This window comes from Pipistrellus kuhlii, unplaced genomic scaffold, assembly GCF_014108245.1.
Source record: "Pipistrellus kuhlii isolate mPipKuh1 unplaced genomic scaffold, mPipKuh1.p scaffold_m20_p_21, whole genome shotgun sequence".
NCBI classification, from domain to species: Eukaryota; Metazoa; Chordata; class Mammalia; order Chiroptera; family Vespertilionidae; genus Pipistrellus; species Pipistrellus kuhlii.
The window spans coordinates 4,007,501-4,035,376 of record NW_023425520.1 but is presented as its reverse complement, the minus strand read 5'-3'; the positions used below and the strand labels follow the sequence as shown (position 1 = coordinate 4,035,376).

General features: G+C 49.6%; 1 protein-coding gene and 1 long non-coding RNA gene across 5 annotated transcripts in view; one reads left to right on the top strand and one right to left on the bottom strand.

Annotated features, from left to right (window-relative positions):
- Positions 1-27,876, top strand: part of BIN3 (bridging integrator 3) — a 46,721-nt gene that overhangs the window by 12,509 nt on the left and 6,336 nt on the right. Inside the window, exons 2-6 of one of the 4 annotated variants that reach the window (XM_036450357.2) lie at positions 15,589-15,637; positions 21,984-22,024; positions 22,375-22,436; positions 23,437-23,573; positions 24,071-24,111. In XM_036450357.2, the coding sequence (XP_036306250.1) occupies positions 15,589-15,637; positions 21,984-22,024; positions 22,375-22,436; positions 23,437-23,573; positions 24,071-24,111 (330 nt within the window). Of the gene's footprint in view, positions 1-15,588; positions 15,638-21,983; positions 22,025-22,374; positions 22,437-23,351; positions 23,574-24,070; positions 24,112-27,876 lie in introns of those variants that run through there. The other 3 variants (XM_036450358.2, XM_045585900.1, XM_036450359.1) reach the window with 3 other exon arrangements.
- LOC123652881 overlaps positions 15,982-27,876 on the bottom strand; it is a 15,728-nt gene continuing 3,833 nt past the window's right edge. Inside the window, exon 3 of the long non-coding RNA XR_006742431.1 lies at positions 15,982-16,784. This is a non-coding gene — a long non-coding RNA (uncharacterized LOC123652881). The remainder of the gene's footprint in view (positions 16,785-27,876) is intronic.

Sequence of the window (27,876 nt, the reverse complement as noted above, 5' to 3'; positions counted from 1 at the left end):
ATAAGAAAAGACTTGAATGAATGGGGAAAACATATTATGCTCCTGAATGAACAAGCCTAATATTTGTAAATATATAGATTCTTCAAAAGTTAATCTGTAAATATAGTGTATTTTCAGTAATAAATATCCTGACTGGGGAGGAAATAGAGGATTCAGCAGATGATTTTGAAGTTCATCTTAAATAGTAAAATAAAATAGCCAAGAAATATCATGAGAAGGGATTTGCTTGACTGCGTATTAAGAACTAATTCATTAATTAATTAACCTGAGTAATTGAATCTATGTTATTTGGCAAAAGAATAGACAGGTCTACAGTATGGAATAGAAATATTTGACACTGGAACAATGACTTTTCAAAGATAGATACATGTATTTAAATCAATGACTTTTCAAAGATACGATAGATACATATTTAAATCATACAACTGGCTTGCAATATACTCAAACTCTAAATGGGCAAAGATTAAAAAAAAAAAAGAAAAAACACTAAAATTCATATGGAGTTGCAAGGGACACAGAACAGCCACAATAGTCTTGACAAAGAAGAACAAAGTTGGAGGAGTCACACTTCCCAATCTCAAAACTTACCACAGATCCACAGGAAATAAGACAGTGTGGTGCTGGCATAAATATAGACATGTAGATTAGTGGAATAGAATTGAGAGTCCAGAAATAAACTCTTATTGTTATGGCATTTGATTTTTAAGAAGAATGCCAGGAAGAAATAGTCTTTTCATTAGACAGTGCTGGGATAGCTGGATATTCATGTGCAAAAGAATTGAAGTTGGAACCTTACCTCACTGCATACACAAAATGGATCAAAGGCCTAAATTTAAGAGGTAAAACTATAAAACTCGAAGGAGAAAACATAGAGGTGAATTTTTATGACCTTGAATTTGGCAAATAGTTCATAGATATAATACTAAAAGCACAGACAGCAAAAGAAAAAACAGATTAGACTTCTGTAAAATCTAAAACTTTTGTACTTCAAAGGACAACAGTAAGAAAATGAAAAATAAATCACAAAAAAGAGAAAATATTTGAAAATCACATATCTGATTAGGGGCTTGTACTCAGAAAATATTTTAAAAAAACAAACCTCTTACAACTCAAGAATAAAAAGAAAAAGGCAGCCCAGCCCAGTTTTAAATAGGCAAAGGATTTGAATAGATGTTTCTCCCAAGAAGATATTAAAATGATCAATAAGCACATGAACATTTGTCATTAAAGAAATGCAAATCAAAGACACAGAGAAAAAGCCCTCATACTAGAATGACAGAGTAGAAAAAAAAGACAGACAATGACAAGTGTTGGTGAAGAGGTGGAGCAGTTGGAACTCTCATAAGCTGCTGGTGGGAATATGGAATGATGCCTTCACTTGGAAGAACAGTCTGGCAGTTCCTCAAAAGGTTAAATATCAACTTAACAAATGGCCCAGCAATTTCACTCCTAGATGTATACCCAAGGGAAATGAAGACACATATCCACCCAAAACATGTACATGAATGTTCATAGCGGCATTATTCATAGCAGTCCATAAATGGAAACAGTCTAAATGTCCATCACCTGATGAATGGATAAAAATATTATAACTAGAGGCCCGGTACATGAAAATTCATGCACTGGAGGGGGGTCCCTCAGTCTGGCCTGCCCCCTCTCAAAGTCCAGGAGCCTTCAGGGGCAGGAGGCGACCCAGGGATCAGGGGAAGGTGATGCCCCCATCATACCTCTGCTGCTGCCACTGCCAACAGCACAAGCCTCGGCCTGGCTCTAGTTACCTGAGCCTCAGGTGGCCCTGAGCATCTGGGCAGCCACCATCCAAGGCTTACCTGCACTTTAGGCCCTGGGCAGCTGAGGGGTTGTGAGGACTGGGTGGCACCATCTTGTGGCTGTGGGCACCGCCAACTTTGAGGGTGTGGCAATCAATTAGCATATTCCCTTATTGGCTGTGGGCGCCACCATCTTTGTTAGGGTGTGATGGTCAATTAACATATTGCCTCTTTATTAGATAGGATAATAAAAGTGTAGCATGCTAATTAGACCATACTGCAAGGAAAGCCTGGGTCCCAGGTGCCTGCCAGCATGGATAATTCTTGAAAACATTTGCTAAGTAAAAGGCTACATCCAATATAACAAATAGCTAAGATGCTAATTAGACAGCAGAAGGACTGTCCGGATGAAGGCGAGGGCCAAGGCAGCCGGGGCTGGGAGGGCCTACCCTTGCACGAATTTTGTACATCAGGCCTCTGGTATTATATAGTTCCATTTGTATGAAATGTCCAGAAGGGGAAATCCATAGACAGAAGGTAGACTAATTGGGGAGGAGGGAAGTGGGAGTGACAGCTAATAGATACGGAATTCTTTTGGAGGTGATGAAAATGTTCTGACGTTAGATAGTGGTGATTGTTGCACAACTCTCTGAATATGCTAAAAACAACCAAATTGTACACTTTAAAAGCATGACTATTAAGTCATATGAATTACATCTCAATACTGTTATTTTAAAATCTTAATACACCAGATTCTGAGTGAAGATGACAGATAGAATACCTACATCTAATTTATCTCCCTCACAAATCCAACAAGAAACCCAATAAGGAGATTTTTTTTTTTTTTAATTCCTTTCTGGAAGAGATTTTTTTTTTTAATATATATTTTATTGATTTTACACAGAGAGGAATTGAGAGGGATAGAGAGTTAGAAACGTCGATGAGAGAAAAACATCAACCAGCTGCCTCTTGCACACCCCCTACTGGGGATGTGCCCGCAACCAAGATACATGCCCTTGACCGGAATCGAACCCAGGACCTCTATCCACTGAGCCAAACCGGTCTCGGCTGGAAGAGATTTTTTTAAGGCATAAATAACCCTGACCAGTGTGGCTTGGTTGGATATCATCCTGTGCCTCAGAAAGGTTGCTGGTTTGATCCCTGGTCAGGGCAGATGCCGGAGTTGCGGGTTCGATCCCTAGTGAGGGGGGCGTGCAGGAGGTAGCCAATGAATGTTCTGCTCTCACATCGATGTTTCTCTTTCTCCCTTTCTAAAAATCAATAAAAATATTTAAATATAAATACAGGCATAAGTCTGCAAAATTAGGGAGAATAGAAGTTACATCAACAACATTTGGGAACTGGAATGCACTTACATGAGATAACTGACTTAGCAGTTTCAAGAAAACCAAAGCCTAAGCTGGCATTTAGAAAAATTAGGAGTCATCCAACTTACACCACTGAATTCTCAAAGGTTCAAGAATTGATGGCACCAGGTGCCTATAGAAGTGGGGTGAGCGGAGCATTCAATTCAGGAAGACTGGTTGGAAGCTGTTCATGATTAAATTCAGAACCCTACCATCTCCTCCCAAACCCTATTTCACTGGGAGACTGTCCTTGCCTCCTCTGAGCACAATAATGAAGGGACTCCCCTGGAGAGTGTGAAACGTAGTTTCTGTCGTAGGGCACACAAAGGTAGATATACTGTGTGACACTAATAAAGCTTAACCTTCATGGCCCCTTGCTTGCATAAGCCTTTCCCAGGGCCCTGGAGGGAACCCTGGCTGTGTGTTCATAAGGTCCTCTGTTTTTGTAAACTTCAGAATGTATTTATACTCCTCTCAGTTAAAACCTCTGCCTTCTCTTCCTCCTGCTGAGGTCAGGCTGCTTTGGAATGGCCTGTGCCTTTTGGAGGATGGCGCAGGGGTGGGGTTGAATTGTGAATATGCTGTTTTATCTGTAATTTGTAAAAGCATTTTTAGAAAAGTTGAGGAAACAAGTGAGAAATTACAGATTCCTGAGTTGGAAATACACAAAGAGTATACCATTTTGGGCCATCTTTAAATTTATTTTAAAACTAAGGGGGAAATTGGATAAAAAAATAATGGGACACAAAACAGAAATGACAGAGATGAGCCATTAAATCAGTAGATGTTCTGAAATCTCGTTAAGTACAACAAAATATTTTTGAATTGTATCAAAAGCTAGAAATAAAGAGAATGAAATCAATTTTAAATAGAAGTGATGATTGTTTGATAAGCCAACAAAGAGGAGGAGCAAATCATAGAACACATTGATAAAACATGCAAGTTCCTGGTGGATTGAACATGGAAGGCATAGTGAAGAAGCCTTGATCTATGATGCACTCTCCTACAAGGACAGCAGTGGCAAACTGGTTACTCATTCAGAGAGCATTAAGATTAGTCACCATGCAAGAAAACCTGAAATGTATCCTGAAATCTGAGCCTATTTATGAAAGAAACATGAGATTATCCTAAATTTTACAGCAATCCTAAAGTTTATATTGTTTACATATTATCAATAAGCTGGGGGGGAAAACTTTTCTAAACTGTCAGTAGTAGAAAACAAATTTCAGTCAACCATACTAGAGGTTGTCCAAATTACTGTCTTTTTTCTCTAAGAAAATGGTGTTAACCAACTCTGTGTCACATGAAGAGGCAATCATAGGCTTTGCAGCCAAAAAATACAGGGAAATAAATATAGAGGTGTGTCAGGCAGATGATTAATAAAAAAAATATTAGGTTATTCTTGATTTTCTGATGTTCCTGTTGTCAGCTTTTATAACTTGTAATTTATTATGCTCTTTTCTCTGTCTAAATAAACAATCACTTTCATGCCTATTTTTATATTTGTAATTTTGCATTAAGAGGCCATGCAAAGTTGTATAAGCTTCAGGCCCACAAAACCCAGACCCACTTGAAGCACAGTTGAGGGCAGGACTCCTGTTCTGAAGGGTGAAGAATGAATGCATGCGGTGTGCACACATACGAACACACAGAACCTCTTGTTCTCGCTAAGCTCCCAGATTGCTGAGCTGGGCCTTTATTCCCAAGTCAAAAGAGTGGAAGAATCTTCTCTAGGGAATTGTACCTGCCCAGGAGAAAAGACTAGACACTGACATCAGGGTTCCCCACAAAACTGCTCAGATTACCCTACACCCATGGTCAGCAAACTGCGGCTCTCGAGCCACATGGGGCTCTTTGGCCCCTTGAGTGTGGCTCTACCATAAAATACCACAGCCTGTGTGAGTCTATTTTGAAAAAGTGGCATTAGAAGAAGTTTAAGTTTAAAAAATTTGGTGCTCAAAAGAGATTTCAATCGTTGTGCTATTGATATTTGGCTCTGTTGACTAATGAGTTTGCCAACTACTGCCCTACACAATAGACAGTAATTATTCACCTATTCACAGCTTCTAGTCAGATTTTCCCCCCAATCATATATACGAGCAGATAACCAGTAATTGCCACACATCCAAGTGAAGTGTCAAGTATGAAAAGTGGAGACTAAAACATAAAAAATTAAAAGTAACTTGAAGGAAAACAGAATATAAAGGAAGAAGAAACTTTTGTAAAGCTATCATTAAGAGCCTCAGGTAAGGCATCCATGAAATAAAAACAATATCTTAAAAAAGGACATACTAAAAAAGAGCTCTTGGAAATTAAAAATATGATAGAAATGAACAACTCTTTAGAAATATAAGGAAATAAGGAAACACTGAAAAAATAGAGGACAAGCCCAAGAGGGTCAGCATCAAAATTATAAGAATTTCAGAAATAAGAAACAGAGCACAAAAACAAAGGTGTTTTGTGGTTTTTCAATCCCAGAACTAACTTGTAAATTGCCAAATTGAAAGAGTCCTGTTGAGCACCGCAGGACAATGGGTGAAATTAGACCCACAAGTACATGAGCATATGAACCAACAAGCTTGCATAAAGAAAATAAAAGCAGGTCACACAAAAAGATGAAAACCACAGCAGTACTGGGAAATGAGAAGCCAGGGGAACAATGCCTTTGAGATTCTGAAAGAAATCATGTCCAGCCTATAATTTTATACCCAGGCAAACTAGTGTGACAGTAGAATAAAAGCATTTCAGTATGCAAAGTCTTAAAAATTACCTCGCACACACTTTTTCTCCACTTAAATGAAGAGTAAATCAAGGAAGGAAGACATGGAATCCAGGTATCAAAATTCATGGGAGAGAGGCAAAAGGAACTAATGTGAGGAAGGTAAGGAGGGAAGCCCAGGATGCCTGCTGTACATCAAGTGGAGGTGAACCACTGAAGGTGGAGCAGGCCAAAGTGGAGATACATAGAATAACTGATAGAAATTAATGTATTGGGAGTAGACTTAGATAACCGAGATGGAATTAGGGGTAAAAACATAGAAAATTAAGCATGTGAAAGAAAAGTGACAATTATTGTAATGAAAGCAAAACATTATGCAATGCTACTAGTTATATATTGCTGTGTAACAAATTACCCCACAGTTTAGTGTCTCAAAACAGTACCAGTTTCTGTTGGTCAAGAATGTGGAAGAGTCTGGGGGATCTGGCTTGGAAACTCTGGAGGTTACAATTCAATGCATCAGACAGAACTGCAGTCTTCTGAAGGTTTGGCTGAGCTGAACAATCTGCTGGCTGCTGTGTGCAGGAAGGAAAATGCATCCCATTAGGCTCCTAATAGTTTACTTAGTATTGCCCTAACCAAATTATAATAAACTAGAGGCCTGTTGCACGAAGATAGGTGCAGTAGGCCTTCCTCTGGCACCCAGGACCCAGGCCTTTGCTCTGGCCAGGGCCTTCCGTCTTCTCTCCAGCTGGAGCACTACTCCTGTAACTCCCTCCACCCCTGCCCTCCCCCTCATAGCAGGCATCCTGTCCCACCCAGCCGCTCCACACCTGCATGTGTGCTGCCTAGAGGCCCAGAGTGGCTGGGGGGCAGGGCTGCCGCCATCTTTGTCAGGTTAATTTGCATACTCCTGATTGTTTTGGTGGGTGTCGTGAAGTGACGGTCAATTTGCATGTTTCTCTTTTATTAGTGTAGACTATATTGAGAAGAAGGAGAGTTGCCAGTGTGCCTTTGTGTTACAGAGGTGGAGATTGTAAAGAGATTTCTTTGTTTAGTTAAGTCTTCCTCTTCCAAAATAAAAGATAAATAACTAATGCTTAAAACTTAACACTCATGAAGTAGCAATACAAGCATTTTTATGTGGAGATGCAAAGGTGCCAACTAAAAACCCAGAGCCGCCAAAACCGGTTTGGCTCAGAGGTAGAGCATCAGTCTGCAGACTGAAAGGTCCCAGGTTCGATTCCGGACAAGGCATGTACCTTGGTTGTGGGCGCATCCCCAGTGGGGGGTGTGGGCAAGAGGCAGCTGGTCGATGTTTCTCTCTCATCGACATTTCTAGCTCTCTCTGTCTCTCCCTTCCTCTCTGTAAAAAATCAATAAAATTTATTTTTTTTAAATAAATAAATAAATAAATAAATAAATGAAAACACAGAGCCAATGAAGTACTTGTCTCAGCAATGAGGTTCAGAGGCCGAGAGCAGCTGTCACCAGCCTTTCGGACCTCACGGACCACCATTGGTCCACAGACCACCAGTTGGCAACCAGTGGCCTAGAGCACACATGTCAAACACAAGGCCCGCGGGCCAAATCCGGCCCGCCAGGCCTTGCAATGTGGCCCGCACCGCGCTGTCATCACTGCACTCCGCTGCGTTCCATCGCAATCACGCGCGGTGACATAGGAGGCTTGTGATCTCGCTGGCCGCCTCACCGGCTGCCGTACTTGCTATCTATTACGCATGCGCATAGATAACAAGTCACGCGAGATTCAGGAGGCATGACCTATAGTCCGGCATCCGATGTGGTTGTGCAGGTGGCAGAGCAGAGGAGAGAGTGAGTGTGCGGGCATAAAAAATACACAGCAGAAGCTGCCAGTTCCTGGCATAAAGTGCAGGCATAAAAATCGCAACAGAATCTGCTATCTGTACCCAGCCAGGCATTTATTGACTGACTTTTTTTTTCTCCACTCCATCTGCCAAATCAAGCTATCCCTGTGCAGTTTTCAACTTTTTCCTTCTAACGCAGATTTCCAATAAACTACATCTTTTACTGCCAATATTGATCCCAAAATGTCCAGGAAAAGAAAAGTTGACGGTGAAGGCAGACAATTTAATGACAAATGGGAAAATGAATAAATGTTTGTGCTTAGAGAGGGCAAACCAGTGTGTATATTGTGTTATGAGACAGTGTCGGTGATGAAAGAGTACAATATACGTCGTCATTTTGACACCAAACATAATGTTAAGTATGGCAAATATACTTTGGAAGAAAAGCATAAAATTGTTAAAGAACTAAAAGGCAAACTACAATCACAGCAGCAAATGTTTACAAAGGCTACAGCGAAAAATGATGCTGCAGTGAAGGCAAGCTTTATAGTGGCTGAAGAAATTGCCCGTACTTCAAGGTGTTTTTCAGAGAGTGCCTTTTTGAAGCAATGCATGCTAAAAGTGTGTGAGCAAGTATGCCCAGACCAGATACAGAGTTTTCAAAATGTCAGTTTGTCAAGAAACACCATTGCAGATAGAGTTCAAGAACTCTCAGGAAATCTATCATCACAGCTGGCCGAACAGGCATGCAGTTATCTCGCTTTTTCACTTGCTATCGATGAAAGCACAGACAACACTGATTCAGCGCAGCTGTCCATCTTTATACGTGCTACGAAGACCGACCTCTCTGTCACTGAGGAACTTTTGGATGTAGCTGCCATGCATGGGACGACGACTGGTAGAGATATATTTGAGGCTGTGGAGAAATCTATAAATAATTTTAAATTACCCTGGGAAAAGTTGGTGGGGCTAACTACCAATGGCGCACCTTCAATGTGCGGAGAAAAGAAAGGCTTGGTTGGACTAATGAAGGAAAGAATGCAAAAAAGTCACTGCCACACACCCTTGATTACTTATCATTGCATTATCCACCAAGAGGCTATGTGTGGAAAAGTTCTGGACATGAATGACATAATGACCACAGTCATTAAAACTATTAACTTTATACAGGCACGTGGCCTGAATCATCGCCAGTTCCAGCAGTTTTTACAGGAGGTGGGTGCAGAGCATGGAGACGTGCCATACCACACAGAAGTAAGATGGCTGAGCAAGAGCGCAGTCCTCAAAAGATTTTTTGAGCTCAGAGAACAAATTGCTCTTTTCATGGAAAGTAAAGGAAAGCCCTTGCCTGAACTGTCGGATCCCGCCTGGCTATGTGATTTTGCTATGATGTGTGACATATTTGAGCATCTCGCCCAACTGAATCTGAATCTGCAGGGACGCAAACAAGTCATCACGAAGATGTCTGACATGATCACAGCATTCCAGCGTAAACTTCAACTATGGAAGTCCCAACTGGAACAGGACAATCTTGCCCACTTTCCCGTTAGTTTGAGTATCTCAACCACTATTTCTGGTACTTTTCCTTGCAGTCGGCTGGCTACCAAAGTTAGCTGTTTACTAAGTGAATTTGAGCGGCGCTTCTCTGACTTTAGAACACAGCACTCAGGCTTTGACATCTTTGCCAATCCTTTTACAGTTGATGTCAACAATGTGCCCCATCACCTTCAGATGGAGATAATCGAGCTTCAGTCTGACAGTGGCCTGAAATCAAGGTTTCAGGATGTTGAAATTGAGGACTTCTACCCTCTACTGCCCCCTGACTCAATGCCAGAGCTCCGACTTCATGCTGCCCGTATTCTATCCATGTTCGGGAGCACCTATCTTTGTGAACAGATGTTTTCAATAATGAATCTGAACAAAAACAAGCACAGATCACGCATTACCGATGACAACCTCCATGCTGTTTTGCGGGTTGCTACAGCCCAAGAAATAAAACCGAACATTGACTCATTGATCCGGGGAAAACGGTGTCAGACATCTAGCCAGAAAACAAAACAATGAGCATTTTAGGTACATTCCAATATTACTGTTTTGCTTGATACCAATATTACTGTTTTGCTTGATAGCATGTGAGTTGGTTAACAGCACTGTTAAGGAAAAGATTGTTCCACTCATTTTAAATTCACATTTCTGGTTAACATTGTCAGTTTATGACTGTTCAGTAAACCATTCGGCCCGCGATTTAGGCTGGATTTTAGATTTTGGCCCCTTCTCTGATTGAGTTCGACACCCCTGGCCTAGAGCCTAATGTTTTACTTAACAAAGCCTGGTGCCTTATTAAACTATTCACATGTATAAGTCTGATAAAAGTAAAACTTAGATCAATAAAAGGAAATCATAAAAGTAATAAAGTAGCCCTAGCTGGTTTGGCTCAGTAGATAGAGGGTTGGCACATCCTGGGTTTGATTTTGGTCAAGTGCACACACGCACCTCAGTAGCAGGCTCCTCGCTGGCCCAGGGCCTGGTTGGGGTGTGTGCAGGAGGCAACTAATCAATGTGTTTCTCTCACATCAACATTTCTCTCTGTCCTTCCCTCTCTCTTCCATTCTCTCCAAAAATCAATGGAAAAATATCTTCAGGTGAGGATTAAAAAAAATAATAAGTATAAGTGAATTTTTATGCTGAGGTGGAAGAGGCAGGCCTTTCTCAGTGTGATTACACCAAAAGAAGAAATTATAAAGGAAAAGATAAATTGTCTAGATTTGTTTTCGTACTCAACAAAAGCTTCTGTACATAAACACTCATTGTCCAAAGGATAAAGGCAAACCCCAAGTCAGGAAGAAATCCTGATTAAACAGGCCAGAGGCTGGTGGTAAAATGTTAACTACTTCTGTCTTTTAAGAAACACAAACTGTTTCAGTCTGTCTCTAAGGCAATTGGCAAATACAGCAAAGCCTTGAACATGTATACATTGAGTAGCCAGATTATTATAATCTCTGAACGCATAATAATCTGGCCACTCAGTGTATATCCTATATAATAAAAGGCTAATATGCAAATTGTCCCCTTGACCAGGAGTTTGACCAGCAGACAGGCCAGCCAACACACAGATTATTATATGTTTAAAGATCATAACCTGGCCACTCAGAGTGTGTGTGGGGGGAGGGGGTACTCTAATAAAAAGGTAATATGCAAATTTTTCAGGACACCCTCACAGTAACAACTGAGCAGCAGGCTGCATGGGGTGACCAGGCCAGCAGGGGGGAAGTTAGGGGCAACCAAGCCAGCAGGTGGGGAGGGGCTAGTAAGCGGCGACTAGGCTGGCAGGAGGGCAGTTAAGGGTAACTAGGCAGTAGGTGGTTAGTTGTGGGTGACAAGGCCTGCAGGGGATCAGTTATGGGTAATCAGGCAGGCAGGCAGTCAGGTGAGCAGTTAGGAACCAGCAGTCCTGGATTGTGAGAGGGATGTCTGTCAGTTTAGGCCCAATCCCTTGATGGGTCCCAGATTAGAGAGGGGTCCCAGTTGGGTTGAGGGGGGAAACCTCCCCCCAAGCATGAATTTCACCGGGCCTCTAATATATATATAAGTAGGGGGGGGGGGGGCAGGGTGTGCATGAATTGTGTATGGGTAGGGTCCGGCCAACCTGTCCAGGGGGAGGAGATATGGGTGGTTGGCTGGCCTGCCTGCTGGTCGAACTCCTGGTCAAGGGGACAATTTGCATATTGCCTTAGATTAAATAGGATATATATACACTGAGTGGCCAGATTATTATGCGTTCAGAGATCAGCATTTTCAATTATGAGCGTTTATCATATGTGACTAATCCTTGAGATGCACAAAGATTTAGCTATTAATTTTGTTTATAATAGAAGGAAAATTTGAAACCGTTGAAGTGACCACCAGTAAGTAATGTGAATTACAAAAATAAAACTAGCCAGTGTGGCTCAGTTTGTTGGAGCATAATCCCGTACTCTGGAAGATCGCTGGTTCAATCGATGTTTCTCTCTCACATCAATGTTTCTTCTCTTCCTCTCCCTTCCTCTCTCTCTAAAATCAAAAAACATTGCCGAAACCGGTTTGGCTCAATGGATAGAGCATCGGCTTGGGGACTAAAAGGTCCCGGGTTTGATTCCGGTCAAGGGCATGTGCCTTGGTTGCGGGCATATCCCCAGTGGCGGGGTGCAAGAGGCAGCTGATCGATGTTTCTCTCTCATTGATGTTTCTAACTCTCTATCTCTCTCCCTTCCTCTCTGTAAAAAATCAATAAAATATAATAAATAAATAAATAAATAAAGCCGAAACCGGTTTGGCTCAGTGGATAGAGCGTCGGCTTGGGGACTGAAGGGTCCCAGGTTTGATTCCGGTCAAGGGCATGTACCTTGGTTGCGGGCACATCCCCAGTAGGGATGTGCAAGAAGCAGCTGATCGATGATTCTCTCTCATTGATGTTTCTAACTCTCTATCCCTCTCCTTTCCTTTCTGTAAAAAATCAATAAAATATATATTTTAAAATAAATAAAATAAAAATAAAATCAAAAACATTTTTTAAAGTTGTATAAATAAAATAAACTAATATAATGAAACACTAGGTAGCTTTTAAAAGAGCGATGAAAACTACATAAAAACATACATGGCATATAAAAACACTCATGATACGTTTCCTCTATTTTTAACATTTATGTATATGCATATATACATATGTACACATGTATGTACACACTGAAATTTAGGATATTACTGTTTATTTGGGGATTGTGTATTTGCCATTTGTGTTTTTCCATGTTTTCCAAGCTTTTGACACTGATCGGGTGCTAGTTTAATAGTCACGGGGGGCGGGGGGGGGGTGTCTAAAGGGAATTTTTTGGTTTATTTGAAAAATATGAAGAGTGAAAATAAGAAAACAGTCATCATATTCTTACTATTTAGAGTTAACCACTACTAACATTTGGCGCATTTGTGTTCGTTTTTTTTTTTTTTTCTTCAAATTTTTAAAATACATTAATACCAAGCCAATAACCTTGGTTAGCTTTTACATATGAGTATGTAGACTATTTGGGGGTTTTCCTCCCCCACTCTTCTCTCTTTTATATTTTTCTGTATTTCTCAAGTTTTCTCTAATGAGCATGATGTACTTTTTAAAGGAATGAAGTGTTCTTTAGAATACATACTGTTTCTCTTTTTTTAAAAAATATATTTTATTGATTTTTTACAGAGAGGAAGGGAGAGGAATAGAGGGTTAGAAACATTGATGAGAGAGAAACACCGATCAGCTGCCTCCTGCACACCTTCCACTGGGGATGTGCCCGCAACCAAGGTACATGCCCTTGACTGGAATTGAACCTGGGACTTTTCAATCCGAGGCCAATGCTCTATCCACTGAGCCAAACCAGTCAGGGACATACCGTTTCTTAAAATACACACAGTCAGCGCTTCATACATTCAGGTTTCACATCCACGGATTCAGTCAACTGCATATTGAAAATCACATCCACCGTTGGGAACCCATGAATGCAGAGGGCCACTATTTACACAGTTTTATATGGGGGGCTTGAATATCTGCAGATTTTGGTCTCCACGGGGAGCCCTGGACCACCTCCCCGCCGAATACCAAGGGGCTACTGTAATAACAAATGCAAGTGAACGTGTGAAATGATGAATAGTGGAGAGAAAACTAGACTGGACATCAGCGCCTGGTGGTGTATTCCTGGCTGTGCTGTGAGTCAGAGAATGACCCTGGGCTGGTCACTGAACCTCTCCAGATCTCTCTCTCATCTACAAGTGAGCGTTTAAACTGGAAACATTTCTATGGTAACTTACAGTTCTAAAAATATTGTGATGCTAAATTAAGATTGAGAGAGTCTGTGGCTCCACAAATAATGGACTCTTAAGTTCTTAATTTCTTGGTATCTAGTCTGCAGTATTAGACTCCAGTTAGCAGCGTCCTGAAGACCACTCTGAGAATTCTTCAGCGTTCTCACCCTACACTCCATGTTCTCAGAATGGAGATTCGGTTTCCATAAGCTGGAAGGACCATCTAGTCCAACTATTGTGTTTCATAGTTTAAAAAAACTGAGCTCCAGAGAGATTGCAATTTGTTCAAATCACAAAACCAGTCAGAGGCAGAGATGGGCTTTCTGATTCCTGGTCTGAGCTTTTTATACCACACATGCTTCGTGCACCACAGGGTTGGTCTTTGCTCAATGCCACCAGGACCTCATTTGTACTGTCACCCAAATGGTCCTTGAGGGCAATTGTTCACTGTCCAAAGCCATTGTGTCAGTCAGCTGTAAGCTGATTTGGGGGAACGGGGGCCCAGGGAGGGATCAAGAAGCTCATCTGTCCATACCCTTTTCTCTTTAGGCCTAAGAAAGGGAAATGGCAATTTCATTTTTTTTCTCTTTTCAGTTCCATAGCTTACCTTTCCCCCCCAATAATTATATAACCAGAGATGATTTGTTTACAGAAGCCACGTGAATCAGCCAGACCCCAGAGGGTTAACACTCCCAAATTACGGGGTGGGTTAACAATAAACAGGATGTCCTCCAGAAATTAAATTTAAACCACTGTGACTCAGGCTGGCCCATCCTCTAACCAGATCACTGTCTGGGTTATTATCGGTGGTTAATTATACCATTGGGTTTAGCAACATTTTGGGCCAAGAGAAGCCAGGCTGAGGAGAAGGGGTGTAGAGGGAAGGGGCCCAGTGGACAGGGTGGAGGCAGCAGCGGGGAGCGGGAGGTTTGAATGGAAGAGGCTGAACGGAGTGAGAGTGGTGGTCTGACCTGTCCCCTCAGGATTGTCCTGCAGCCTCTTCCCTGAGCTGATCCCGGGAAGGGGGTGAAGACTGTGTGCCTATAGCTGCTGGGCTGCACTGTGTTTGCTTTTTAGTCTGGCTGCACTGCTTTTCTCAGAATTTAGAATCATAAGGTTTTCAACATCTTAAGGAAGCTTCTAGATTATTGAGCTCAACCCCCTTGCCTCACAGAGTAGAAAATTGAGGCACAGGGCAGTGGTTACCTGCCGAAGGGCAGCCTGCTCAGTGGAGGTGAGGCCAAGGCTAGTGCTCAGGTTGAGACTCCTAGACCATGGCCTGCCCTCTGCCAAGCCGTGTTCCATTTCTAAGTGGAGTACCTGAGGTGCAGAGCCTCCTAGCAACTTCAAGGCAGAGTTGGGCTGGATTTCAGATTCTTAGTTAGCTTCGTTTAGATTTTGTCAGTTGTCAGGGGAAATATCGATAGTCCAGCCCGGCTGAGCCTTAATGCCCCTCAGAGGGTCATCTCTCCCAGTCATAGGAGGAGCCCTTCAGAGCCAGTTTGTCCCTCTGAAGGGAATAGTGGAGCACATACAGATGTGTGGTTTGGATGATGCTTTTCTAGGCGTGTTTTCTAGGACAGTGGTCAGCAAACTGCGGCTCGTGAGCCACATGCAGGTCTTTGGCCCCTTGAGTGTGGCTCTTCCACAAAATACCATGTGCAGGTGCTTGTACAGTGCGATTGAAACTTCGTGGCCCATGTGCAGAAGTCGGTTTTCGGCTCCCTAAAGAAATTTCAATCGTACCGTTGATATTTTGACCACTGTTCTAGGATAACAGTGAGCCTGTACTTTCTAACTTTGCAGTCCTTGAGACACAAGGTTTATGGTGACCTTTGTTCGTATAGTATCTCCCCTTTCCTGCGCTGGGGCAGAAGGTGGTGCCCAAGACCTGCATCTGACACTGTCCATGGGAGCATGACCGTCCCAGAGCCCAGCCTGGGCACTGATGGTCCTAGGCCCACAGGGCACGTGGTTCGGGTGGCAGAAAGCGAGCCATTGCCATTGTCTTTTTACCTGTATTTTCTCAGCTCTGTTTAGCCACATCCTTCCCCATTTCTCCTAACATCCCTCTCTGTCTCTTTGTCTTATAGGATTCCTTTCAAGATTGGGCAGCCCAAGAAACAGATTGTCCCCAAAACAGTGAGTAACCCAATTCTTTCATTCTGAGACTCAGTTCTGTCTCGCATGGCCTTCGCAGAGCATCAGAGTGTTGACTCAGCGTGTGACTGGGAAGGCAGAACCTGGGCCTTGACATTCTCAGTGGCATAGCTCTAGAACACATGTGTCAAACACAAGGCCCGTGGGCCAAATCCGTCCAGCCAGGCCTTGCAATGTGGCCCGCACCCCACTGTCGTCACTGCACTCCGCTGCGTTTCCATCACAATGACAGTTTATGACTGTTCAATAAACCATTTGGCCCGCGATTTAGGCTGTATTTTAGATTTTGGCCCCTTCTCTGATTGAGTTTGACACCCCTACTCTAGAACCTCGCATGGGCAGGGGCTCGCAGGGACCTCCTCTCCTGTAACACTGTCCTTCCTCGGCTCAGCCTGGGAGGTGGAAGAAGTAGATGCCACAAGAGAGGAGAAACACACTGCTTCTGACTGCTCATCTCTGGGATCGGCGTGCAGTCCGCATGTTCCTAAGAGGCAGCCTGAAACAGGGACCCTGCCAGGACGCATCCCAGCCCTTCTCTCGGCCCACCTCAGGCTGCAGGACAGTCCCAGAAGCTTCTCCAGGTCCATTTGTCTCCCCTGTCAACTGCATTCCTCGCCAAGACCCAGGGTCACTCAGCACGGGGGATAATGGAATTCTTTCTCCTTGTAGCCCTCAGGATTTATCCCTATTTTATCTCCAAAATTGGAAAGAGAGGGAATCACAGCTTCTGAGAAAGTTAGAGCTGGAAGCCTTAGAGATCATCTGGTCCAGCCTCCTGAGTTTTCCTGATGGGGAAACCGAGACACGGGTGCCAGTGACTCTCGAAGGCGAGGAAAGCTAATGCTGACCCAGCTGGACTAGGAGCTCAAGGCCGAGCCTCCGTGCGGACCCCGTCCATTGCTGTGCGGCCTCACGCAGGCTGGGAAGACCCCTCACGTGTGGGGATCAGTGAAGAACGGCCGCTGCAACCGCTCCCCCAGAATCTGAGCGAGGCCCTTGGTTTTCATCTGGGAGGCAGTAATTGTCAGCCTCTCTCGTTGTGACAGCTCCAGGAAGCCTGGGGAGGCCTTGCCTGTCATTCCAGCCCCTGGCAGTTCTCCGCGCCTCCACGTCTTAATAGCCTCTTCCCCTTCCTGGCTCAGAGCTCAGAGCTCCAGGAAGATACAGCTTCAGCTGGCAGGAAGGGTGCTCAGCAAGCACCTGGCCAATGGCTCTATCTTTGGGAAGTCCAAGGTTAGGTCCCTGAAAAGGAAATGGGCCCGTGTTAAAAGGGCCCTTCCCCTTTTCAAGCACAGGCTGGCTGTGGAGAGACTCCGAGTCTACCTCCCATGCAGAGCTGACCATCTGTGGAGGCTCGGCTGGCGCTCAGAGAACCTGGGCGTGCAGCGCTGGGCTCTGGCCGGCTGCAGGAAGTGGGAAGGTGTGGCTGTGGGCCTCCAGAGTGTAATCCAGGGCAGATCTGAAAGGGAAGTGGTTTTGAACAGGGTCTTGTATTCCCAACACTCACTACCAAAAAACAAAACAAACAAAAGTCCTCTCAACGCCCCAGCCTTTATCGAGATGGCCTTGTTCTCCACAGGAGAGTAGAATGCAGCTTCTGGCTGCTTTGCCGGAGTTTGTTGACAGGCAGATAGGTGGGTGTTTTAGTCTGAAGAGTGGCAGGGACTCCGCAGGGGAGGGCAGGTGCACGAGCTGAGAAAACCCTCTGCGCCCATGTGGCCTGTGGGCCGTGGCTCCCTCGCCCCTTCCTAGCACCGTCTTGCTGGGGATGAAACTGTGGTCCTCGAACTGTGGCATCAGCTCTCCTGCACCATCTGGGCTTTGAGTAGCGGGTAAGAAGCCAGACTCCCGGCCTGGATCCCCATCCTGGCTCTGGCACGCTGTGTGGGACCTCAGGCAAGGCCCTTACCTTCGTGAGGCTCCGTTTCTCCTCTGTAAAGTGAGGGTGATGCCAGGACCTAAGCCCTTGGTGCTAACGAGTCTCACGTGAAATGATGCTTGTGCAGTACTTCACGCAGTGTCTGGCACATGGTAAGGCCTCAATAAACACTAACTGCACTGCAGGCAGAGAGGCAGGTTGATAAACGCCCGAGTGCTCCGACGGTCCCAGTAGCTGGCGTCCCTGGTGCAGTGTTGGCGGGAATAGAGTATTGCTTCCTCAACTCCCAGGTTCACTAACGTGTCTGCCTCAAGACCCTGCCTCTCCAGAGTCCTGTTCTCCACTTGCCACGCCTCCCGCCCCGCACGCCACCGGGGCTGTGCGTTATCTCAGCCCCCAGCAGTGTGACGCACCCTGTTGTTCTCGCCCAGGCACTCTCGGGGCGGGAGGCAGATGGGCTGCCTGGGGTATTGGAAGTCACGGCACCCTGTCATGGGAAGAAATGTTCATGTTATCTTCAGGGAGTTTCAGGAGGTTTTTGGCTCAAGACACTCAACTGTCAGACACAAAGAGAGCATTATGTGTCTGCCCTCTCCGGCTCATGTGCCCAGACTCCATCATTGTCACAGCTCCAGCTGGAACGGCACGTTCTCTGCAGGCGCTGGCCAGTGGGACTGCAAAGGAAGGTCCCCCACCTCCCCGTCCTCACCGTCTGCCTGGTCCCTTCCCTCCCCCGGTCCCATAGAGGAGCTGGAGCATCTTGGCGCTGCGAGAAGAAACTGCCCTGCCCCCCACCGCCTGGGAGGCTGGGGAGCTCTCAGAGGCAGGTTCCCGGGCGCCCACCAGGGGAAGCACACACCTCAGTCCCTGGCGAGGCGGGCGCTCTGTGACATCAGGCAGAGAGAGCCTCCGCTTGAGGAAGATGTCCTTGTAGCATGAGGAGCCTGAGCCTCATTCCTGTCCTGTGGCACCGTGCCATGGGCCGCTGCTTCCCCGAGCAGCTGGCGGATCCAGAGGGCCCTCTCGGCTGGCCTCTTGTCACTGAAGGAGCATAGGTTTGGCTGGGAACTCGGCCCATTCTCTCAGTTAACAAGAACTGAGCTCCTGCAGGTGCCAGCCTGACCCGAGTGGGGGAGATTGCAGGGAGCTGTGCGGCCCCTCCCGCCACCCTGAGCCGTCCTGGGCTTGGCTCTCCTGGAGCTAACCTCGCCACCCACCCCACCCGCTCTGACCCGCTGACAGTCGTGCACATGTGTTTGCACTCGCATTCTTGACGGCGGTCCAGCTGCCTTTTTGGCAGCGGCATCAAGCATTCAAAGATGTTCAGATCTTTTGTGTTTGGCTCTTCCCCTCAGAATGGATAGACCTTGGAATGAAACTGCCATGTGTCCCTTTATTCCCCTTCTCAGGGGCCAGAGTCCTGGTGCTGTCCCCCAGACCTATGCCCAGTGGAGGAGAGAGACCCGGGGACTGTGAGCTATAGAAGCAGCCCACACCTGTCTCCAGGGCCGAGGAGGTGAAACATTCATGACCTTCTCTTAGGCTGACAGATGACCTTGAGGGACATAACGTAAAAGGACCAGTCTCTCACTCTAACACACTTCTGAGCTTCCAGTGTGAGACCTCGAGTTTCTCATCCACCAGAAAGCTCCACCCCAGCTGGAAGCCTGCAGTCCTTCTCTGTGCAAGTCTGAGCCGCCCAGCCAGGAGGCCCAGGTGCTCCTCATCCCACACATGCAGCGCGGGGCCTGGAGCAGAGCGGGGCCTGGAGCAGAGCGCCCTGGGCTGTGGCCCAGGGGTCGGGCGCTCGCCTCCCCTCAGAGCACCTCCTCCGTGTCCTTGATCTTTAGGAGAGCTGCATTCTGGCTAAGACATCCTTCGTTTTAATTTCATCTTTTCAGGGAGAAATATCTTTGCTACGTAAAGACTGGCTCACATCTGACAAACAAAGAAAGAAAATTGTCTCATGAAGGCAGGACCCATATAGGCCCCCGGGCATAGGACGCCAGGCTTAGCCAAATTCAGGAGTGCCTTGCTGTCAGTGGACCACATGCTTTGCTCTGCTTCTCCTCTGCCAGGGGGTCCCAGACCAGTCTGCACCCCCAGTGGTCCTCTCACCACTCCATTGTGGAGGAGGAACAGGCCAGCACCGCCCAGGGGCCAAGCGCCCTGCCCCACACTCCACATGTACTTCTGGGAACCCGCAAAACCAGCAGGCGAGGCTGGCGCTGTTACCCCATTTCATTGTCAGCCCCTGAAATTTACATGGGTGAGGCCAAATATCCCCGTTCTAGACAAGAAACTGAGATTCAAATGGTAGGTGGGCTCTGGGGCTGGTGTCAGAGTTTGCTTTATCCATCTCTCCCAGCTCCTCCCTTCCCTCCTGCTCTGAGGGAGAAAGGCTGGGCCAGCTTCAGTGCCGACTTTGCAGGCCCCTCTGCTCCCACCTGCAGGCCTTTCCTGCCATTAGCTGTCACCCGATTCCTGTCAAACTGCAACCCCCTGTGAGAGGTAGCACTTTAAACTCTAATCGGTACGTAGGCTTTAGTGCAGTGGTTGGCAAACCGCAGCTCTGTTGACTAATGAGTTTGCTGACCACTGCTTTAATGGGAGTGAGTTTTGAATATTCTCTTAGGAGTCGCTCTTGGTGGGTCAGAAGGAAGGCGATGAGGAAAATGGGTTCCTGGGTGGAGAAATAGTGGGTCTGCTCCTGGTACAGGGTTCTAGATGCTAGGGTCACAAAGTAAGGAAAGGACCATGTGTTCCTGCTTCTACATTTCCCAGTTCACATGCTGTGGTGCCCTGAGGACCTCAGCTGAGCCGGGCCCACATCACCCTCACTGCCCCCGCCCCCACCCCTCACCCTCCACAGGGCTCCCCTGCTTGCAGGTGTGTGTGTGTGTGTGTGTGTGTGTGTGTGAGATCCTCCCCACCAGGGCCCATGTCTGTTGTCCATCAGGGTCTCCCTGGCACCTGGCAGAAGGCATTGCACTTAATGGGTGTTCTTTAAATGTTTATGGGATGCATGAACATACTTGAAAACAATAAATAAAAGGCCTGCACCAGGCGTCTGAATTTTAGCCGCCCTTACGTGAATTACATTCCTCTTTTGGCTTCATTCTCCTCGTGTACAACATGAGATAATTGGCCGGAATCATGTCCTGCCATTCTGGGACTGTGGAGTTTACCCACGTCCACACGTGGAGAATGAGGTTGACGGGCCTTACAATACTCTTCCACTGGGCACCTTTGGTGGAAGGCTGCAGGTGAAGAGCAGTGTGGCTTTGAGGATTTCTGCAAATTTAGACCTTCAGCCTGTCCTGGCAAGGTCTTGGGGCGCAGCCAAGAAGCCCTCTTTCCGAGGCCATGGCTTTCATTCCTCAGCAAACAGCTTTCCCCTTGTCGTGGAATGACGGCTAAGGGCACAGGCCTGGGGGCTCATAGTGCGGCTTCACCTCTGTCCCCGCCTGTCCCTGTGGCCTCCTCATACAGTGCAGGCCGTGGTGCACTGCCTGCTGGCTGCATTGGGGAACCGCATTGAGCTCCCCTCAGTGAATGTGGCCAGGCTTACCTCTCAGAGCCGCTCAGCCCAGAGGCTCCACACGGAGGCAGGGCCTGGTACTGCCGCATGGACGAGAAGGAAGGAGAAGCCTCTAGCCAGCCCCTGCTTTAGGCTCTGAGATGTCACTTACTCCACAGGCCACGTGCCTGAGGGCCCTGGCCGAGGCCCCTTTAACGGGGGGACATTCAGCCGTGGAAGTGCAAGTCACTTTCTTGACCTCACCTGGCATGTAGGCGGCAGAATGAGGTCCAGGACTCCACCCGTTCGATTTAAACATTGCTGGCCCGGGAAATCTGACCACTAAGTAATCAGGAAGTTAGGGAGGCAGGCCGGAGTCGGTAGTGTGGTATTTGTGTTTGGTACATCCCAGCACACAGAGCGTGGGTACATGGTCTTTCTTGATCTACCGTGGAGCTGGCAGGCAGGACCAGGAGGAACCTCGGCCTGTGGCCGTGGAGGTGACTTGCTCGGGCCTTGCCTCAGAGCTGCTGAGTGGCAGGCAGAAGTGGAGTTCAAACCCACCTTTGCCTCTGCCCCCGCTGCCTCCCCGGCTGGGCGTCAGTCGCATGGTGAGCAGCTTGCCTGTCCCCAGAGGGAGGGTGAGAGAGGGAACGCCGGCAGCGCCCCGCTCCCTGCGGTGGAACAAGAGCCGCCGGTACTTGCCTGGCTGGCACGTCCGCGAGGGGAGTCTCTGGCCCTAAATCAGACACTTAATTAATTGGGAACACAGGGGCCCTGTGTCGCTAATGACCTGCCAGTGCCTGTGCGAACGGGACCGTGTTGTTTCTGCAGAGTGGGGAGGGTGTGGAGGGAGTGTCTGGAGGCTGGCGGATTTTTTCCAAAGTTGTCATTTCTCTGATGATTGAGCTCTCTCTCTCTCATTACAGGTGGAGAGAGACTTTGAGCGGGAGTATGGAAAACTGCAGCAGTGAGTGTCACACCCCAGAGGAAGGGGCTGGGATCGGACAATGGCAAGAGCCTTCTGCCAGGTCTCACTCCCGCACGGTTTGTCTGCCTGCCCGGTGGTGGGTGCTCCTGTTGCCACCCCAGGAGCCGGGAGCAGCTCCATCGCCACCTGCCAAAAAGCCCCCCAGCTCACGGCTGTGACGGTCGTTAACTCGTAGCCTTTGGGTGCGTGGCCTCTTGCTTCCGTCAGTGGGAAGAGCCCCGGTGGGCATTCCAGAGCACCGAGTTGGGCCTCCCTCGCGTAGATGGGAAGGCAGGGGACCAGAGCCAGTTGGCGATGCCAGGTACCAGGCCCGTGCCCTTGCCTTGCAGGCTGGAAGAGCAGACCAGGAAGCTGCAGAAGGACTTGAAGAAGAGCACCGATGCTGACCTGGGTAGGTGGCATGGCGCCCGAGCTGGACTGGGCGGGGCAAGGTGGATGCACCTTCGGGTGCACTTGGTAGATGTCCAACAGATGCCCCTGAGAAGTGGCCTGAGGTCAGTCTTCACGTGGCAGAACCCACTCTCCCCTTTCCTGGGCATAGCCGCCGCCGCCGCCACCACAGCCAGGTGCAGTGCTGGCTCCTGCCAGCTGTGCCGCGGGCCAATGCGGTCCAGAGAACGTGGGCACGTCTGAGCATGACAGCCCTCACTCCTGGCCCCTAGCACCTCCAAACTACGTGTGCAGCCAGCCAAGCGGCTGCCTTTGGAGCCCGTGTGTTATTTGTTTTGAAGTTAGTTCTGAGTTACCCGACGGCATCTTTCTTCATTGTGCCCCACTGCCTTTCCAGTAAGTGTGCCATTGAAACCAGGGTTACCTAGCTACAGCATACCTGGCCTTCTTTTGTCAATAAAGTTTTATCGGAACACAGTCACGCCCATTCTCTAGGTATTGTTTGTGGAAAAGTTGAGTAGTTGCAACAGAAACCATTTGGCCATCCAAGCCTGAATTCTGGTCTCTGGCTCTTTACAGTAAGTTTGCTGCTCTGTTGCAGCATGCTGTGTTTCCCTGGTCCCCAAGCACACTGCGCCTCCCAGCCGCCTGGAGAGGCTTCTGACCGGCAACGTCCTGGCCCCCAGAATGACTGATTAGAGTCCTTGCAGCTAGAAATCTGCATTTCTTACAGCTTCCCACCCCGATGAGTCTGTTAAAACCCAGAGTTTGGAGCATTGTCATTGCAGCAGGAAAAGCTGCCCAAAAGAATGATCCAGAACATCAGGTGATTGGGAGTGAACATTGTCCAATAAGGACCAGTGTCTTATGCTCTGTGGCACTTTGTCGTTTGTGTGGCCTCTGGTCTTGGGTGCAGGCCCCTGGCTGCAGGGAAGACGGGAGCCCAGTGACAGGCTTGGAAGCCTGTCCCGCACAAGGTCCTGAACTCTGACTTCTCACAGCCATGTCCAAATCCGCTGTGAAGATATCCTTGGACCTGCTCTCCAATCCCCTCTGCGAACAAGACCAGGACTTTCTGAACATGGTGACAGCCCTGGACACGGCCATGAAGCGGATGGACGCCTTCAACCAGGAAAAGGTGCCTGGGGCCGGGTCTCCCCCCATCCCATGGCTTCCATCTGGAGGAGCACCCACGTGGAGGCCTTAACGGGGCTCAGGCTCCTCTCGGTGCCCTCTGCCCTCCGAGGCCTGGGTGCTCTTTCCCGGGGTCTGCTCTCCGTGGCTGCCAGAAGCTCACATCACCCACAGGGAGGCCATGAGGGAGACACAGGTCCACTCCGCCTCGCTGAGTAAGGCCTTTGTGGGCCTCGGCAGACTGCGGCGGAGGGTGGGGATGTATCAGGGACGAGGACTGGGGTTCCTGTTGCCCTTCAGGCCTCTGGTCGCCATCTCTGCCTCCCCCCAGTGCAGTTAGGAGGGCCCGCCTGCCTGTCCTGTCGGGCGCTCTTCCCTGCGGGCTCTCGGGGTGCCCTGACAGTCCCCTTTCTCTTCTCAAGAGCTGGAGCCTCCCCTTTAGGAAGAGCCTGGCCCTTTGTATCATTGGGTTTTGATATCATTGGGTTTTTCTCCCGACAGGTGAACCAGATTCAGAAGACGGTGGTTGAGCCCTTGAAAAAGTGAGTAAAGGTCATCTGGGGACTAGACTCAAGGCACTCCTTGCAAAGGCACGTCAGTCGGTCCCCTGGAGACTGAATATCATTTCCAGCCGCCTGGCCTTAGGCTTGGGGTTGATGGGAAACCGACGGGGTCACCAGCTACACAGCGTGTGCCCTGCGGTTGACCCCTGGAGAGAACCGGCCACCGCCCAGCGCTGTGACGGGGCACGTGAGCCCCCAGCAGCTGGCCTGCGCTCCCGGAGTGCTGCCACTCCCCCTTTGTTCCCGTCGGAGGACAGCGGGGCAGAGCCTGCCGAGTTAAGCCGGCAGCGATCTTGGCGAGCCCTCACGGAGATGAGCAAGGCCTTTCATCTCCCAGCCGGACTGGGAGAGCAGCTGCCTGCACACTCGGCGTTTGAAATGTGGGGGTGGCCGCACATGGGGAAGGGCGCAGCCACAGTTCCCGCCTGGGAAGGTCCCTCACTCGTGACCTCTCAGGGTCAGAAATTCTTCTGGGAGCCTCTTCTGTAAGGCAGGCTCTGGTCCGCGATCAGACGGGCCTATTCCCTGGGTCCCCCGAGGGGGTGGGCATTGCCTTGAAGCTCCCGGATCACTTCATCTCCTGCCCCGGCCTCTCCCAGGCGGCCTCTGACCCAGCAAGGCCGTTCCGCCGGCAGCTGCACCGCATTACCTCGCTGGTGGTCCCTGGCAGCGGCCTCCCCAGGGCGGGTAGGGAGGCTCTGCTAATTACCACGAGGCTGGGCCACGGCCAGGAGGGACTGAGGGCCGGTTTTGATCCTCTGGCCCCTGGTGCTGAGGTTGTCCAGCTCCTCACTCCCTGTTCGGGTCCCTGGGGTGGGGCCCGGGAAAGCTTGTTCTAAGCAGAGCGGCCTGGAGGCGCAGCCACGGTGGGGAGGCTGGATCAGGCGTGGAAAGGGATTTCTCCCTGCACCCCTGGACCTTCCCTGGGGCTCTGGCCCCTAACCCCCCTCAGCCCCCGGTCACGGTCACAGAGCAGCTGGGTGCTGAGGAGGCCCAGGAGAGAGAGATCAGGGCTCCCATTGCTTGTGGATGCTGACCGGTCTCCAGACAAGGGTCCGGAGCTGGCTGGGAAGGACCAAGGGTAGAGCAGGCCCTGCCCATGGGGGTCTCAGGGGCTGCCACAGAGACTGCCATGGGCACCCACGGCTGGCAGAGCTGGGCAGGGGACACGGGCTCAGAGAACGGGGACTGGCTCCTGTCTCGATTTCACAACCAACGAGGCGGCCTTGAAATCTGATGCCTGGCTTCTGGAGCCGAGTGCAGAGAAGTCCCGGCTGCTTCCCACCACCCTGGCAGCCCACCACCTGCCAGGAAGGTGGGTGAGTGCGGAGAGGGCGGGCACCATCTCCGCAGCAGATCCGCTGACCTCTGCGTGAGCCCCTGGCCGGCTGGCTCCCAGGCTGGCTTCTGTGCATCTCGGGGCCGACATGCGATCCCTCCCCCCCCAACCACATAAAACCGGCACTGCCTGTTGCCTCCTCTTGCCAGGAGAGACACTCCCAGGGACCCCAGCACCGGAAACAGGAAACTGCAGCTTTCCTGTCCTCTGATGAGGAGCATCGCCACATGCCACCCACCGCCCCCAGCCTCCCCCAGGGGCTCGGCCTCTAATCCCCAGGCCTGGGCCATGCTCACATGGTCGGATGGGGATGCTTTCAATTTCCCTTTCCTGGTGGGCGGAAGATCCCGGCTGTGTGGGCACAGATTGAGGAATGGCAGGCATTCCCCACCAGGGCCGGCTGCTCCCAGCCCACCTCCCAGCCGGCCTCTTCCGCCTCCCCTTTCCCTCCTCCCTCTCGCTGCCTCTTCACCCCAAGCGTACTCAGAGGAGGCACTTTGCTGTTGAACCTTAGGACTGGCAAGAAGCAGGCAGTCACCGTGGGCAGAGCCTCAGCGAGTACCTGGTGTAGGCCTGGCCCGTTCTCGCGTCTTGGAGGATGGACGTAGCTTAGGATCTAGTGCGGAGGCCACGGCGGCCTTCTCAGCCCGTCACCTTGGCCAGGTCCTGTTCCTCTAGTCTGTTTTCCCACCCAACCTTTTGGGATGGCAGAGCCAGTGCCCAGCAGGGGAGGGACGTGTCAGGGCTGAAGCGGAAGTTGAGCCCCGCACAGAGCCCCCCGGCCCCTCGCTGCTGGTGACAGGAGCGGGGCAGGCGCTGAGCAGAGGGTCTGACAGGCCCCGCGTGGTTCGCTGTGGCTGCCCAGTGAGACTGCGAACTGCACGCCCAGGGAGAGCAGGGCCCCATCCTCGCCAGCGAAGCCATCAGGGTCCTGGGCCAGCCTGTCCTTGACTCCCCTCCCTGCTGAATTTCCCCCCTTGATCCGGAAGGTGGAGAGAGGAGAGCACCCAGGTGGAGAAGGGGTCCTGCGGCCAGATGGGCCCTCTCCTCCACAGCATCGTGCTGTGTATAGGCCCCTCACGTGGGCCGGCCTCTAAGTGGAAGATGGGGGCTGGGCCTCAGGGAGCAGAAGCCCAGAGCCAGGGGTTACAGGGTCCCCCCCTCTTTTGTTAGCCACTCGGCACATACCGGCTGATCCTTCCTGCCTGACCTTGGTTTTCCCTGACGCCCGCCATATATCCCTCAGGAGTCCCGAAGCCACCTGGTGGGAAGTGACTAGTGATCCAGATGCAGTGAACTAAGTCACGGAGCCTTCCGTGGCCTCCGGTGGGAGGCAGAGTCACGGGGAAGAGTTTCCTGGAGGGTCTGACAGCACCAGCGCCCAGTCCCTCCTCACAGAGGACAGGTGGTCTGGCTGCCGCGGCTGCAGACACAGCCACTGAGGCTGCCTGGCGCTGCGTGGAAACCTGGACCCGCTGGGTCCCGCCTCACTCACCCCTGGACTGCAGAGGCCCAGGCACTGGGGCCATCCGGGCAGCAGGTGGCTTCTAACTAGACCATCAGGGTGACTGCTGGTGGCCCCTTGTCCTGGGGGTGGACAGGGAGGTGGCGTGTGGCTTCTCAGGCTCAACTGCATCTGCTCCCTCAGCTGCTGGCCACCCTCCTCCCAGGAGGGGATGGGCGCTACAGCAGCTGCCTGGGGCCGAAGCAATGAGTCCAGCCCCCTCCCCGCCGTGGGCTCCCCAAGGGGACCCGTGGTCCCGGGCTGGCTGGTTCCCCCAGCCATTTTCCTGGGCCCCTTACATCTGCCTGGCAAATCAGCCGTTTAAACGTATTAGTTTGATTGGTGTGCGAAAGGGCGTGTGACTGAGGCTTCAGAGACGTTGCATGGTCTTACCCACTTCTCATTCCCAGTTAAGGCTGAGCCCTCTGGACACCCTTTCAGTTAGAGAATTCGTTTTAATCACCTTTCTCAGCGACAACACCTTTGTTTCATCAAAATCTACTGCCTGGTTCTAAAGCTTTGTTTGGTACATTTAGTGCTTCGGTCAAGTGTACATCCTGTATTCTCCGGCAAAAGTACTCATTAGTTTCGTGTCACATGTATTGCTGGTTTGTTGAGGCATTTAAAGCCAACTTCATGGTCACAGCCCTTTGAGAGGCAGCCTGGGAAACCCCTCTTCGTGTGGCATCGGAACTTCCTGCAGACAACCGTGCGCTCAGATGCCCTCCTGGCTGGGCGCAGGGCCAGGCTGCCGTCCCCATCTGTCCTCTCCTCTGGGATGCTCCGGGGAAACTGGCGCTTCCCCTGGTCCCGGGTCACCCACTCAACCCGTGCACCACCACCCTGCACTTTCCTCTATGGGGAGGCCAGACCTCCACCGGCTGTGCCGGAGCACCTCCTG